Source organism: Elephas maximus, chromosome 14 (genome assembly GCF_024166365.1).
Source record: "Elephas maximus indicus isolate mEleMax1 chromosome 14, mEleMax1 primary haplotype, whole genome shotgun sequence".
NCBI classification, from domain to species: domain Eukaryota; kingdom Metazoa; phylum Chordata; class Mammalia; order Proboscidea; family Elephantidae; genus Elephas; species Elephas maximus.
Window position 1 is genome coordinate 90,430,675 of NC_064832.1, and position 16,403 is coordinate 90,447,077.

General features: G+C 37.3%; 1 protein-coding gene across 6 annotated transcripts in view; it reads right to left on the bottom strand.

Moving 5' to 3' along the window:
* UGGT2 (UDP-glucose glycoprotein glucosyltransferase 2) overlaps positions 1-16,403 on the bottom strand; it is a 186,417-nt gene that overhangs the window by 121,478 nt on the left and 48,536 nt on the right. For 5 of the 6 annotated variants that reach the window (XM_049853119.1, XM_049853118.1, XM_049853117.1 and 2 more), the window contains 3 exons: positions 11,776-11,876; positions 4,630-4,729; positions 2,560-2,620 (listed from right to left, as the gene is read on the bottom strand). In XM_049853119.1, coding sequence (XP_049709076.1) covers positions 2,560-2,620; positions 4,630-4,729; positions 11,776-11,876 — 262 coding nt within the window. Of the gene's footprint in view, positions 1-2,559; positions 2,621-4,629; positions 4,730-10,171; positions 10,277-11,775; positions 11,877-16,403 lie in introns of those variants that run through there. The other variant, XM_049853122.1, reaches the window with a different exon arrangement.

A 16,403-nucleotide genomic window follows, 5' to 3' on the forward strand; every position in this document is an offset into this window, starting at 1 on the left:
TCCTCCAATCCTGATGCCCTGCTCTTCTTCATATAGTCCAGCTTCTGTGTTTATTTGCTCAGCATACAGATTGAATAGGTACAGTGAAAGAATACAACCCTGTACCTGTGGTTATAATCCCATTTGGGAATGAGTTTTCTGTTATACTAATGAGGCAGTATGAGTGTAAGGTGTGCCTTCAGTCACTTTCTTTTGAGATATAAAAAGAGCAGACTGAGCAAGCAACCATGCACAGGTGGGGGAAGACGGATGCCAAGCCGCAAAAGATCTCCAAAGAACCAAGAAACAGAAGTAGAAAAAAGTACCCTCCCCCAGAGCCAACAGAGCAAAAGCCTTCCTCTAGAGCCAGCACCCTGAGTCTGGACTTCTAGACTCTTAAACTGTGAGAAAATAAATTTCTATTTACTAAGGCAACCCACTTGTGGTACTTCTGTCACAGCAGCACCAGATAACTAAGACCTTATGTACAACCGAAGAAAACACTGCCCAGTCTGTGCCATCTTATTTGACAGTATTGTTTTGTGATTCATTGGGTTTTTATGGGCCAATTTTTCCAAGGAGATCACCAGGCCTTTCTGCCAAGTTCATCTAAGTGTGGAAGCTCCACTGAAACCTGTCCACCGTGGGTGACCCTGCTGGTATTTTAAATACTGGTCGCATGGTTTCTAGTATCATAGCAAAACGCAAGCCACCATACTATGACAAACTGACAGGCAGGTGGTAGACATTCAGATTACATTTATAAATTAACTTAGAATTGACTTCTTTGCAATGTGATCTTGCAATACAAGAACATACTCTGCATTTCAATATGTCCTTAGTGAGCGTTTAAAAATTTTCTTTATATATGTTTTACATGCTTACTAAGTTTATTCCTAGATACAGTTTCTGCTGCTATTATAAACCGAATCTTCTCTTATATCTTTGAGCTGGCTGTTTGTAATATATGGAATCTATTGATATCTATATATTGTGTATCCTGTTACCTTCATAGCTCTCATTTGTAGTGGTTTTATACTTATATATTTTTAATGTAAGATTTTAAGGCTTTTCTCTGAATACTGTTTGATGTTTGTCTCAAAGATTCTAGGATCTTATTTTTTCAAATGTTTTTATCAAGAAATACTGCAATTCTGTAAGGGGTCCTGAACAGTCAAAATCATCTTGAGAAAGAACAAAGAAAATAAAGTAAAATGACTCACAGTCCCTGATTTCAAAACATAATATAAAGTTACGGTAATCAAAATAGTCTGGTACTGGTGTAAGGACAGACACATACACCAATGGAACAGAACTGAGAATCAAGGGAAAAAACTCATGCATCTATGGCCAACTGATTTTTGACAAGAGTGCCAAGTCCATTCAATAAGGGAAAAACAGCCTCTTCAACAAATGGTATTGGGACAACTGACTCTCCACATGTAAAAGAACGTAGTCAGACCAGTATCGCATACCATACATGAAAATTAATGCAAAATGGATTAAGGATCTAAAGACAAGAACTAAAACCATATAACTCTTAGAAAAAAACATAGGCGTAAATCTTTAGCGCCTTGTTTTTGATAATAAATTCTTAGAAAAAAGAAATTAGACCTCATCAAAATTAAAAACTTTTGTGAATCAAAGAACTTCATCAAGAAACTGAAGAAACAACCTAACAAATGGGAGAAAACAGTTGGCAACCACATATGTGACAAAGCAGTCATATGTAATAAAGCCAGGTAGTGTTCTATGAAGGAGCCCTGGTGGCACAGCGGTTAAGCACTTGGCTGCTGGTTCGAACCCACCAGCCACTCCTCAGGAGAAAGATGTAGCAGTCTGCTTCCGAAAAGATTTACAACCTTGGAAACCCTTATGGGACAGTTCTGCTCTGTCCAACAGGGTCCCTGTGAGTTGAAATTGATTCAACAGCAGCTAACAACAGTAGTGTTCTAATAAGGACTTTACAAGTATTAACACAGTCAGGATCATTTGGGGTCCTAAGAAAATTTAAAAGACCATTTGACAGAATTTTATCCAACTAATGATCAGTTGTGTCCCATATGCTAGAGGAGTCGCGTAATGTTCCATCCCAAACTTCACTCAGTCCTCACAAGCTTTTATGAGGAAAACTGATCATAAGAAGCAGAATAATGAAGTCGTACATTTACTATTTGCCCTGTGAAGAAAACTATACTATGTAGGCAGAAAGCCTAGAGTGTAGGGTGAACTAGGAAGTAAGTAGGAGAAAGACTAGCTAAAATCATAGAGCGTAAGCTATATGTAAGCCAAAAAACCCCCAAACCCGTGGCTGTCAAGTCAATTCCGACTCATAGCGACCCAATAGAACAGGGTAGGACTGCTCCCATAGGGTTTCCAAGGAGTGGCTGGTGGATTCGAACTGCCAACCTTTTGGTTAGTAGCCTGAGCTCTTAACCACTGTGCCACCAGGAAGAAACTAAACTGTTTTAATAATCAAAACACAAATTAATATTTTCTTTTTATATCATAATTGATAAGCTAAAGTCTAAAATACTGATATTAGTATAGAAAATTTTTGAGAAAGGAATTCAAACAAACCTTCTGATTTTCCTGTATTTCCTCCCTCATTTGTTGATTTACAGCAATTCTGGTCAGTGATCTGAGAAAATAAATACTAGTGTAAGGTTCACAGTGATTGATAATTCAATGTAATGTAATACTTTGAATAAGAAACTAAAAACTCTCAGCTCTCAGCCCCTCATGACTCTCATATAGCCTTATCTGACACGCAGCGCTATGGGTTTCATCTGAAAGGATGCTGATTCAGGTGGAACAGAGACTCTCAAAAGCGTATGTGTACTAACTGCATGTATGAAATATTGTCAGAGCTTGTTACCACCATACTTATTTTTCAAAAATACTTTATTAGAAATGCAACATTACCTTGTTTTCCCAGAGAAATTTTGTATGAAGTTACCAAAGTCGTCATACATGTCCATGCAAACTGGCAAATTTCCGAATATTTGTACACAGAGTTTGACTAACCTGGGATCTTTACCAAAGTATGTAAGTTCCATAATTCTGGCCATACTTTCAATAGTGAAAATTTAACAGCACAAATTAGTCATTCATTTAGTAAATATATTTCAACAAACATTTACTGATTGTCTACCAAATGGGTTTAGAGATATGCTCAAGCCTACAATTTAGCCATTAAGCAATGTTAGCACGTTTTGGAATTTTTTCTTAATGACCAACCATTTAGCATCAGAACTACTGAATAGCTGTGTTGACTTAACCTTAGACGAGCCCATTAACTGCTTTATTAAAACTAAAATTATTTTACTTTATTTGTACTGATTTTAAAAGCTACTGTTAATTAGCAGCAGTGTGGCTAAACAAACACACACATATTTCATGTTTTACTATAAATACTGACTCCTCAAATTCTTGACCGCTTAAACTAAAACTGACTGAAATAGTTAAATCAATAAACCCAAAAACCCATTGCCGTCAATTCTGACTCATAGCAACCCTACAGGACAGAGTAGAACTGCCCCATAGGGTTTCCAAGGAGCGCTTGGTGGATTCAAACTGCCGACCTTTTGATTAGCAGTTGTAGCACTTAACCACTACGCCACCAGCGTTTCCAGTTAAATCAATAGAGTCATCATAATCTGTAGGAAAGCAAAAAACCCCTGTATTTTCAGGGTACCATTAAGAGGGTCTTGGTATTTTGTGGCCAACTATATACTATTTACTTATCTTTTAAAGGGAAAGAATACCTAGATTTAATATTCAGTAATTTGCACTGTGGATACATAGGCAAAACAGTGTTTGAGACAAATAAAGGTATAACAATCAGTCAGGGCTTGATAAGGTATGCAGAGACCACAAGGTTGCTTTTCAGTTCTACTAAGACACTACTGCTACCCACGCAATTGTGACTTGTTACTGGTGTATAAAATACAGCTAACTTATTTTATATTTCACCTGTTCCTTATAATTTTATACGTTTTTATTAACTAGAATATAAATGCATCAAAATCAAGTTATTTTGTAAAGCCACATAATATATGGTAACCTGAATTGCATGTACTGGTCACTTTTAGATGTGTTAACGCATTACCTATCAAAACAGATGACACGCTTAGTAATGCAACATCACTATTCTTGAAAACAACTCAATTAAATATTGGCAAAATAATTATTCCACAAAACATCCCATGAAATTAAGAACCTGACAGGGCAAGAATGTGACTTGGTGGTACTTTAGGCATGGATTTTGTACTCAGAATACTACTTTTCATCATCCGCCATGAGTGAAAAAGAGAAATACTCTATTATTTTTTCCTTAAACAAGTCCCCCCCCCCACCCCGGATTGCTGTTTACAGTATTTTTTTTTTTTAAATAATTTTTTTTCTTTCCATTTACTTCCAGAGACAATTCCAGGGTTCTACTTTGCAGCGTGTACCCACATGTGCACACAAGCCAGTATTATGCTGTAATAAAAACCGATGTATATAATGAGGAAAAACATTGGTTATGTGAAAGCTATATATACCTAGAACTGACATCATCATGTTAGACGAAATCAATTAATCTCATAAAATTTATTTAATGGAAGACAGTTCTGGCTACGATCAAACCAATGAGCTTTAATATACCTTGCTTTTACAGGGTAGTTCTGTGAAATGTCTTTCATTAATTTTATGGCATCATAAACTGGAGTGGACATTATTTGAGAAGCTGCTTGAAAACTAAGATCTGGAAGGAAAAAAATATCATTAAGGAATCTAGCATGACGTTAGACTCTTAAAAGACATCCATGTAATTTAAATAATTTACTTAATTCTCCTTCCCATATATTTGTATCTTAATATGTTAACACTCTTTTATTTAGCATTTTCTAAAAGTTGTAAATGAAAACCTATCATCGTGTCCATTTACATAAGCTTTATATTTTTGTGAAAGAGTAATTATCATTTAACACCTATTATTTGTATTCTACAAATTACAGTGTAACTTCAAAAGAAAAATATGTAAGACATAAAGCTCCTTTTTCTTAGATTAAAAAAAAACCATGTCACAAAAAGCTTCGCGTGACAGAAAGAACAACAAAGAAGAGGGGAAAAAAGAGCTTTGAAGAGTCAATTCTCAAAAGAACTTTAAGAAAGACTCAAAAAGTATTTAACTCAATAAATAAGAAGCAATCACCTTCTCTTTAAACACTGTTTTACCAGTATGCTAAAATAAAAATAAAATCCTAAGCTTAAACTGTATTACTTTACCTGAAGTAACAGCTCTATGGAAAGAAAAATATGTGCGGCTAACTATAACCCAAAAAACCCACTGCCGTCGAGTCGATTCCAACTCATAGCGACCCTACAGGACAGAGTGGAACTGCCCCATAGAGTTTCCAAGGAGTGCCTGGCAGATTTGAACTGCCGACGTGTTGGTTAGCAGCCGTAGCACTTAACCACTATGCCACCAGGGTTTCCTGGCTAACTACAGTCAGTCTTAAATATGTCAAAAGCAATAATCCTCTTAGTCTTATTACCTTGTTAAGAGTCTGAAAAGATTTTGAAACTTAATTCTTTCGTTACATATTATTAGTGACGCATATAGTTTCTCTTTAATATTTCACTAGAGGTGGAATCCTAATTTATCAAATACTAAATAAAGTAAGTGTTCCACGAAATATTCCATGCAATTAAGACACTTAATTGTTCAGAATCTGAAAAGGCAAGGACAAACAATGGTTTAACGTAACACAACTATTTGTTTCCATATTCTCAATGTGAAGTATCCTACCGGTCTGGAGTCATAATCTAGAAAAAGATGTTCTCAGTGTTCCTCTTGTGAGATGGTACAGTCTAACAGACCAGGGTTCAAACTCCAGCTCCATCGCTTACTGGCTGAATAATTTTAACGAGAGTTTCCTCAACCTCCCTCAGTGTGTTTACAGCAGCCAGTGCTGCAGTCAAACTATCAGTGGTCAGTAATACACCAACTGCCAAGCATGATGGCCAATTTATCAGTTCTAACTTGCCAGGATCCTTCTGCAATAGGACCACTTCCTACAAAGAAAAGACTACTGATTGCTTTTTTTCTTACAAGTCTGTTTTCATAGCATCTAGAATGCGGCGCTCACTCTTCCATCTCTCCCCAAGTCTCCTTTATGGGCTCCACATTCTACACGTGGACGAGACCCGGGCACCCTTCCTGCTGCACTGACCCTGTCATTCTACGCTCTTAATCAGCAATCCACCACCCTGTTTAAAATCCTTACACTGATATTTCTCCCTTTTTAGAATCCTCTCCTTTTAGCTTGAGGACAGTATATTCAATCCACTATCAGACTGTATAATCTGGATATCTCACAATTACTTTAAGTCAGCCTGTCCAACATTGGTGTCATTATTTCTGGGCCCCACACTCAACCCCAAAACCTATTTAAATATTTTACAGTCTACTCAGCCTCAAAGCTGAAAACCTTGGAGTTGTCTGTGACTCCTTTTATCTCCTAAATATTTTCCAAATTCAAGTCTTCCTTTTTATGCCCTTTACCAAAGTCATTGTTCAATCTCTTATTTATGCCATTTCAATGATGTCCTAACTAGATTTCCTGTTTCCACCTAATTCAAATACATCTTTCACAGATACTAAGGTGATTAATGAAAACTAAGCTGACTATGCATGTTCTCTGCTTAAAAGTACCTCATCATTTATCATTTTCTAAACTATGCAAGGGTCCCTTGGAGAGCATTCTGAAGGATGCTTGAACACGTGAACATGATAATACAAGACAAAAGTAAGTGCTAAGAAGGAGATGTAAACAAGGATTTTAAAAAAAGGCCTATGGAACCTTGCAAGAGGGTGTCTAAAATGATGGATTTGGTGGTATAAGCTGTTATCTTGAAAAGCTTGAAAAGAAGTCAAGCAGAGGAAGTCTGACAGATTGAAACCAAACAGAGTTCACAAAACTCAGTGATCCCAGCGACGGTGAAGATCAATATCAGTGGGAATGAGGAGCTGGGGATGCTAAAAGTCTGAAGAGTCATTGTCGAGCTAAAGTACTGGAGTTTTAGATTTTAGAGTTGGAAAAGTTTTGATTGATTACAAAGCCAAAAGTATACTCCTGTAACGGGGTGGCTGAAATGAAATGGGGAATAAGGTTCTGGGGAGATGACAAGGTCGATGACTTATAAGGCTTGAGTCTACATGACTCTGATGTACTATATATAGCATGACACACAGGAGGTACTTGAGTTTCAGACTCCTTGATGAATGTGAGAGAATAGGCTGTCAGCTGAAAAGTGACAGTCATGAGGAGCAACAGAGGATGGTATAGTCAGATGGCACAGAAATCACAGAACAGGAATGTCATGGAAGAGTTAACAGAAGGATGCCGATGACAAGCTTCACTACAAATCAAGCCCAAACAGATTTTAGGTTTGTGTGGAACACAAGGCTAACTTACTAATCTTCTAGAGGAAAGGATTTCAGAGAAAATAAGATTTAATTTAGGGCAATGTAATGGTTAATGATATCTGTCAGCTTGGCTAGGCTATGATTCTCAGTGGTTTGGTAGACACTGGACTGACTGTGCTTCCATAAGGTAATAGAATGTAATCACTTCTGTGATGGGATCTGATGTAATGTAATCACCTCTGTGATGAGATCTGCTAAGAGTAGCCAACCAGCTGAAAAGGAAGTTTCCCTGGGGGTGTGGCCTGCCTCCACTATACAAAGGGATGTTCCAGCAAGGCTCACTCTCACTGTGCATCCTGCAATCCAACTCCTCATCATCTGACCTCCGGTTTTGCTCCCCTAGAGAGACCAGCCTAAGACAGGCAGGGAGGTGATTCAGAGGGGTATAAATGTAAGGGAACTTGTGAATATTTACCTGTTTATATCCTATACCTTAAATAAAAGGGCCTTTACAGATGTAGCAGGGGAGTCTGTTTAAAATGGACTAAAAATTCCAGGGAACATTCAATCTGGATTCCTGGCTTGGTTCTCCCTCCCTCCCTCATTTATTTATTTTCTCTTCACCTGGGCTCTTAAATTCTTTAGTGTGACTTGCGTAAAGTTTGTTTGTTCCTCTGTACCATAACCAAATTTCTTGTATCCTAGGGCCCTTCCCTATCTGGCTGACTATGACTAGAATTCCTCTCCCCTTCTAATATATCTCTGGGTAAGAGCCCTGAACTATTTAAAATACTTGTCAGCTCAGCATTTCTAGTTTAATTCCTCATTACTGGTATTACCCCCATTTATTCCCTTCCTCCTTCACTCCTTCATAAACAAATAGTTATTGAGTTCCTGCTCTGTGGTAGGCACTATGTTAAAACCTAGAAATACCTTGATAGCAAACAATCTCTACCTTCAAGGGACTCAAAATCTCCTTGGGGAGACAGGTGCTTTAGCAGGGATAACACATGTTACGGTAGCACAGAGACAAGAACTTGTCACGCTGACAGTGTTACAGAAGTTTCCATAAAAAGAGTATGTCTCTCAGCTGAGCCTTAATGGGTAAAGAATTACCCCCAAGAGAAGGTATGTGTATGTAAATGCGCGTGTTCTTGGGGAAGTCAGAGGCTTCCATTCAGGAGGAATCTCCTCAGTGAGGTCTTCTCTGATCCCCTATCTAACTTAGCTTCCATGATATCCTCAATCATAACATTCTTTTTATTTTCTTTCTGGCATTTAACAAAATTCATAATAATTTAATTCCTACATTCTTTTCTTGTTTACTGTCTTACCTACTACAATTTAAGTAGCAAAAAGGAATCTGTCAGACTTGCTCACCATTGTATCCTGATGGTCAAACACAGCAGGTATTAATATTTGCTGAGTAAATTAATGAATAAATAATAAAATGAGCAAATGCCCCTATGCAAAGTTATGGAGAAAGGAGAGAGCATATCTGTCAAATTGACAGGAACCTGGAAGAGAAGGTAAAAGACTAGAGAAGACCTTATGAGTCTGGAGGAGAAGGTAAAAGATTAGAGAAGAGCTTGGTGTACTTGCTAAGGAGATGGACTTAGTATATCTAACAGGTATGAGTGAAATCAGTCCTTTAGTCAGTACTGATACAAACGACTTGGTTGGCTAAGAAAGCATCCCCCTTATCTACATAAGATGCTCCTGAAGTGTCTGCTTTGAGAAAACAAGATGGCTTTCTTGGATGAGGACCAGGATGGATATTTTCTGTTTGCCCTCCAGATCCACTCTGCTCAACCCTACGCTGGCTCCAAAAGCCTGACCTACACAATCTTCATCAACAGCCTTTCTTACCCTCTGACTTCTGGTTGGATTCAGGCAATGGAAGTCACTGGCAAGAGATCACCAAGTAGAAGAAGATTAAGGATTAGATAGTTACTACCTAGGTTCCTCCTTCTTACGTCACAGTGGGAGGACCATGTCACTCTCTACCAGAGGCTACTGCTCTATTAGGCAGTCCTCTGTATATGCTCTCTCCAGGTTTTGGCAATCACTCCCTCCCAGAGCCCCTTCAAGTGGGGCGGTAAAAGTTTCTTTACGGTTGCTAGTCCTGGATTCAGAGAAACCATTTCTTGTTGGTTTACCTGAACCCTGCCAATGGCTTTGTAAACAGTCTCTTTATTAAGCTTTCTTAGTTTTTGTGTGCCATCTATTTCTCGTGGGGACTCTGACTAATATAAGGCCATTATCTGATTAGGTGTTTATAAGTGATAAATTCTGGCTGAATTTATCAAAGGCAAGATCAGGTTTTCATTTTATAAAGATTATCCTCATATCCATGTGGAGAATGGATATGGGCATACTGCATTAGTTTGGTGCTATTGGGATGTCACATGTAACAGCAGTCATAACGGCTGTGCTATAACAAAAGGAAGGTCAAACGCGAGGTCTGGTGGAAACAAGAGACAACAAATAAGGAAGTATACAACATAGAGTCCCAGAGTGAATAGATGTTATATGTTCAGGGCAGTAGATTCTTCTCAGTTAATTTATCACCATGTTCTTAAAACATCTCATTCTGTTGAATGTTTTTCTGTCAAGTGAAGGATACACTGATCAGCTGATACAACGTGTATTAGGTAAGTAAAGTGTAGCAGAAGTTAAAGAACCTTAATAGATGTGGTCCTGCACATTATGCTATAATTAAAAAAAAAACGTGGTATCTCAAAAATCTGTTAAGTATATATAAAGTTCACTTACGTATACCACGGTACAGTATAAAGAACATAACTTGGATCCAAAAGCCTTCATTTAATAGCCATGTGGTAACCGGCACATGAATCCACTAAATTTCACTTTTCTTATCTATAAAAGAAGCTATGTAAAAGTCAAAAAAATTTTTTATATGAAAACTAAAAAACCAAACCCATTGCCGTCGAGTCAAATCCGACTCACAGCGACCTTATATGACAGAGCAGAATTACCCCATAGGGTTTCCAAGGAGTGACTGGTGGATTTGAACTGCCCACCTTTTGCTTAGCAACTGAACTCTTAATCACTAAGCCACCAGGGTTTCTTTTTGTATGAAAGGATCCTGTAAAACATAATCCTGATAAAACATAAAATGTTATTATTTGTAGGAGTCTCTGGGTGGTGCAAATGGTTAAATGCTCAACTACTAACTGAAAAGTAGATGGTTTGAACGCATGCATGGGCACCTCAGAAGAAAGGCCTGGCAATCTACTTGCAAAAGGTCACAGCCTTGAAAACTCTAAGGAATACAGTTTTATTCTGCATATATACAATCACCATGAGTTGGAATCGACTCAATGGGAACTCTTTTTTGTTTTTTTTTAGGACTAGAGGTGTTGCGGAGAAATGTGGGCTGGCTGCTAAAGGGTACAGAGTTTCTTTCTGGGGTGATGAAAACATTCTAAAACTGACTATGGTAACAGTTGCAGAACAATTAAAATGGGTGAATTATTTGGCATGTGAATTATATCTCAATAAAAAGTTGAGAGACGTGATAAAAGTTTTAGTTTATGAAGAAAAATGACATGGCTTCATGACTTAAAAAAAAAATCACTATAGTAAGGGAAAATCACTAATAAGAAAGGATTTATAATTCAATTCAAACTAAATTTTGGGCACAGAATATCTGTTGTAGGTCATCAATCTAAAAGTTCGTCTAAGTTTGTAACTGCAGGTCTTTCTGTTTGAAAAATATATCAGTGAAACATGCACTGGTCTAACTAGATCAAAATGTAAGAGAGAAGAAAACTAAAACTTAGTTCTGATTTCTCCCAATCTGATAGTAAGGATTTTTAATCAATGTTATAGATTCTGTGAAATGTGATTTAATATTTGAGACTAACCTAGAAGGTAAATCAGTGTACATTTTTAAAATAATTAAGATAACAGAGTCCCTGGGTGGTGCAAATGTTTGGCCACTAAACGAAAGGTTGGAGGTTTGAGTCCACCCAGAGGCATCTTAGAAGAAAGGCATGGAGATCTACTTCTGAAAAATCAGCTACTGAAAACCCTAATGGAGCACAGTTCTACTCTGACACACGTGGAGTCACCATGGGTCGAATCAAAATAACGGCTACTGGTTTTTAAGTGAGATGATGACAAACAACTGAACTTCAGATAACTTTAGATTTTACGAACATAAAAATATGATTTTCTTAATGAATGACTTTTTAATTAAATGTGTATTCCAACAAAAAATTAATGTAGTAATTTATATTACTTATATTTTACTAATTATTATTTTCTAAAGAACAATTTAGTTACATAAAAGCTTATTTAACAAAACAGAGATCAATTACCGAATTCTATTAAAGTAGTTCAAAACACTATACCTTGCAGTTCCCAGACTTTCAAAGGCATCATTTCCTTGTTACTCTCAATCAAGTATTTTTGGAATGCCGTCAGGTTATCTCTAAGCTCTGAATGTATTTCCCTGCATGAAAATATTAAGTCATGTCAATTATTACCACCTATCACAAATCATTATATGCACAGTATGTTCTTAAAATTAATTTTTCCAAATAATTAAAAACAAACTGATTGTTTATCATTAAGATAAAAACAAACCAACTGTGATCCATCTGTGTCATCCACAGTCCTTAAAAGTGAAGGAGCTCCATGTTTTAATACATAAAAAAGTCTAGAAGGACACATTCTCATGGAGCTTGTCAGTGTTACCTGTAAGGAATGCAAGAATGAGGGCATAATTTCTTGTTTTTATGTCACACATTTTTTGTTTTAACATTTTATAAATTGCAAGCATTGCTTTTATAATTTAAAACAAAACTAATAAAGAATGGATCAAAGACCTAAATATAAAATCCACAATGATAAAGATCATGGAAGAAAAAATAGGAACAACGCAAGGAACCCTGAGACATGGCATAAACAGAATACGAAACATGACTAACAATATGCAAACACCAGAAGAAAAACTAGATAACTGGGAGCTCCTAAAAATCAAACACTTACGTTCATCAAAAGACTTCACCAAAGTGTAAAAAGACAACCTACAGGCTGGGAAAAGCTTTTCTGGCTATGACAAATCCCATCAGCATCTAATCTCTAAAATCTACAAGACACTGCAAAACCTCCACAACAAAAAGACAAACGACCCAATTAAAAAACGGGCAAATCAAAATTAAAATGAGATGCCATCTCACCCCAACAAGGCTGGCATTAATCCAAAAAAACACAAAATAATAAATGTTGGAGAGATTGTAGAGAGACTGGAACACTTATACACTGCTGGTGGGAATGTAAAATGGTACAACCACTTTGGAAATTGATTTGGTGCTTAATTAAAAAGCTAGAAATAGAACTACCATATGATCCAGCAACCCCACTCCTGGGAATATATCCTAGAGAAGTAAGAGCCTTTACACTAAGAGATATATGCACACCAATATACACTGCAGCACTGTTCACAATAGCAAAAAGATGGAAACAACCTTGGTGCCCATCAACGAATGAATGGATAAACAAATTATGGTATAATCACACAATGGAATACTGCACAACAATAAAGAACAACAATGAATCATCCTCGAAACATAACATGGATGAATCTGGAAGGCATTATGCTGAGTGAAATTAGTCAGTCACAAAAGGACAAATACATGAAACCACTATTATGAGAACTCAAGAAAAAGGTTTAAACACAAAAGAAAACTCTCTTTGATGGTTACGAGGGTGGGGAGGGAGAAAGAGGGGTTTTCACTAGCCAGACAGTAGACAAGAATTATTTTAGGTGAAGGGAAGGACAACACACAATACAGGGGAAGTTAGCACAACTGAACTAAACCAAAAGCTAAGAAGATTGCTGAACACAACTGAACACTTCAAGGGATAGAGCAGCAAGGGCAGGGGTCTGGGGACCATGGTTTCAGCGGACACCTAGGACAACTGACATTAACAAAGTTTGTTAAGAAAATGTTCTGCATCCCACTATTGGTGAGTGGTGTCTGGGGTCTTAAAAGTTAACAAGTGGCCATCTGAGATGCATCAACTGGTCCCAATCTACTGGAGCAAAGGAGAATAAAGACCACCAAAGACACAAGGAAAATATGAGCCCAAGAGACAGAAAGGACCACATAAACCAGAGACTCCATCAGCCTGAGATCAGAAGAACTAGATGGTGCCTGGCTACTGCTAATGACCACCCTGACAGGGAACACAACAGAGAGTCCCTGACGGAGCAGAAGAAACGCAAGGTACAGAACTTAAGTTCTAGTAAAAAGACCAGACTTAATGGTCTGACTGAGGCTGGAGGGACTCCAGAAGACATGGCCCTCGGACTCTCTGTTAGCCCAAAACTAAAACCATTTCTGAAGCCAAGTCTTCAGACAAAGATTAGACTGGACTATAAAACATAAAATGATACTTGTGAAGAATGTGCTTCTTAGCTCAAGTAGATACATGAGACTAAATGAGCAGCTCTTGTCTGAGGTGAGATGAGAAAGCAGAAAGGAACAGGAGCTGGTTGAATGGAGATGGGAAATACAGGGTAGAAAGGAAATACAGGCTGTCACATTATAGGGAGAGCAACTAGGGTCACATAACAATGTGTGTATACATTTTTGTATAAGAAACTAACTTGAACTGTAAACTTCCACTTAAAGCACAATTTAAAAAGTACTTTAAAAAAACTAATGAAGATATTAATGCTTCTTATCAACCTTAAAATCTATTTCACAAAGTTCCATCTTTGATACTTATAAAAACCAAAATAAGGTAATTTTGCCTAGTATTAAACACGAGCCCTGGTGCACACTGGTTAAGAGCTTGGTTGCTAACGAACAGGTGGGTACTTCGAATCCACCAGCCACTCCTTGGAAACCCTATGGGCAGTTTTACTCTGTCCTACAAGGTTGCTGGAAACCCTGGTGGCGTAGTGGTTAAGTGCTACAGCTGTTAACCAAGAGGCTGGCAGTTCAAATCCGCTAGGCGCTCCTTGGAAACTCTATGGGGCAGTTCTACTCTGTCCTATAGGGTTGCTATGAGTCGGAATCAACTCAATGGCAATGGGTTTTTTTTAATAGTGTTCCTATAAGTCAGAACTGACTCAACGGCAACGGGTTTGTTTTCTTGTTTTATTCAGGTATCCTTTACAGCCAAATAATAATGCAGTAGGATAGCATATTACTGTGCATTAAAAAAAAAGCTCAAACTTGCCGCCGCCGAGTCAATTCCGACGCATAGCAATAGTTAAGCTATAATCTTTATCCCTCATGAAATCAAAGCATGGTGTCATTTCAGATTTAAATAAAATTCTTTTTAAAAAAACTAGCAATCAGTACAATTTATTAAACATATTATCAACAATAACCCAAAAACCCAGTGCCGTCGAGTCGACTCCGACTCATAGCGACCCCATAGGACAGAGCAGATCTGGCCCATAGAGTTTCCAAGGAGCGCCCGGCAGATTCGAACTGCCGACCCTTTGATTAGCAGCCAATAGTAGGTAGAAATGAAGATTTTAAAAATCAAAACAAACAGTAAACATACAGAACGTATGTATAAAAAAAATGCATTAATCTTATGATTAAAAGTATATTACAGTGTTAATATCTTGCGATTTTATTGCCATGTCGGAATACATTTTGAAAATGATCAAGGCTGATTAAAATCTGAGCAAGGGCAATATTTATGGAGAGTATGATAATTTACACTGAGTTATATTCCAAAGTATACGGGCCAAGTAGTAAAAAACGTTCTCCTTGCTCTATGGGGTTATCTACTCTCCAAGAAAACCTGCCTCCTTAGTGTGGTTTGTGAATACTCACACCACATAATATAAAAATGAGAGGAGCCCTAGTGGCGCAGTGGCTAAGCGCTAGGCTGCTAACTGCAAGGTCAGCAGTTTACGCCCCCGACCTGTTCCTTTGGAGAAAGATGTGGCGGTCAGGATCTGTAAAGATTTACAGCCTTGGAAACCTCCCAATCAACTTGACAGCGATGGGTTTGGTTGTTTTCGTAATATTAGAATAAAAGCTAAAAAACTCATTTTTTTTCCATGAAGAGCTAAAGATATTAATAAAAAATTCCTTTTTTCTTAATTTTTGCCATTACAGGCGAATCACAAACTTTCCCTTCTTGTAAATTAGGGAAAGCGCACATAGGACCACAGCCATGCCCACTGAGAAGTATTTAGAGAGCAGACACCATCCCATTCCTTGTTTTCTATCATCTTGCCAGAAAAAAGGGGACACAATTTTAATTTTTGAAAGGTTATTTACATGTGTGTAAAAAATTAAGCTCAGATTTTAAAAAGTTTTCAAAATGGCAATCTGTGGCACAGAAATTTAGGGAAGTCTTGTCTTTCCTATTCAGCCATAAAAATAATTTTGATTTTCATCCTAAAGATACAATATTAACCATGATTTTTGTAACTTTTATTTCCTTTATTCATGTTTAACAAGCACTTATATAGGGTTACTATCTATTATGAACTGTTCTAAGCACTTTATAAATAACTGATGTAATCCCCATAATAGCCTAATAGATACTATTAGTAGCCCTATTTTAATACAAGGAAACTGAGGCACAGAGATTAAGTAAATTAATTGCTCAAGATCACAAAAATAGTAAATGGAAGAATCAGGATAGCAACCCAGGCAATCTGACTCCATAGTCTCAACTATGCTCTGCTCCTTCAGCTGGTGCTACAGTTTATGTCAAGACAGCACAATAGGTGTCCACTGGGACAGCACAATAGGTGTCCACTGGGACAGCACAATAGGTGTCTAATCAATTTTAAAACTGATTAAATACAACACTGTAAAAGAAGCCCATTAATAAAATATTAAAGGAGTATTTTTTATATCCATACAATGGAATATTATTCAGCACTAAAAAGGAATGACTTACTGATGTATCCTACAACATAAGTGAACCTTAAAAACATTACGCTAAGAGAAAGAAGCCAGTCACAAAAGGCCACATACTGTATGATTCCATT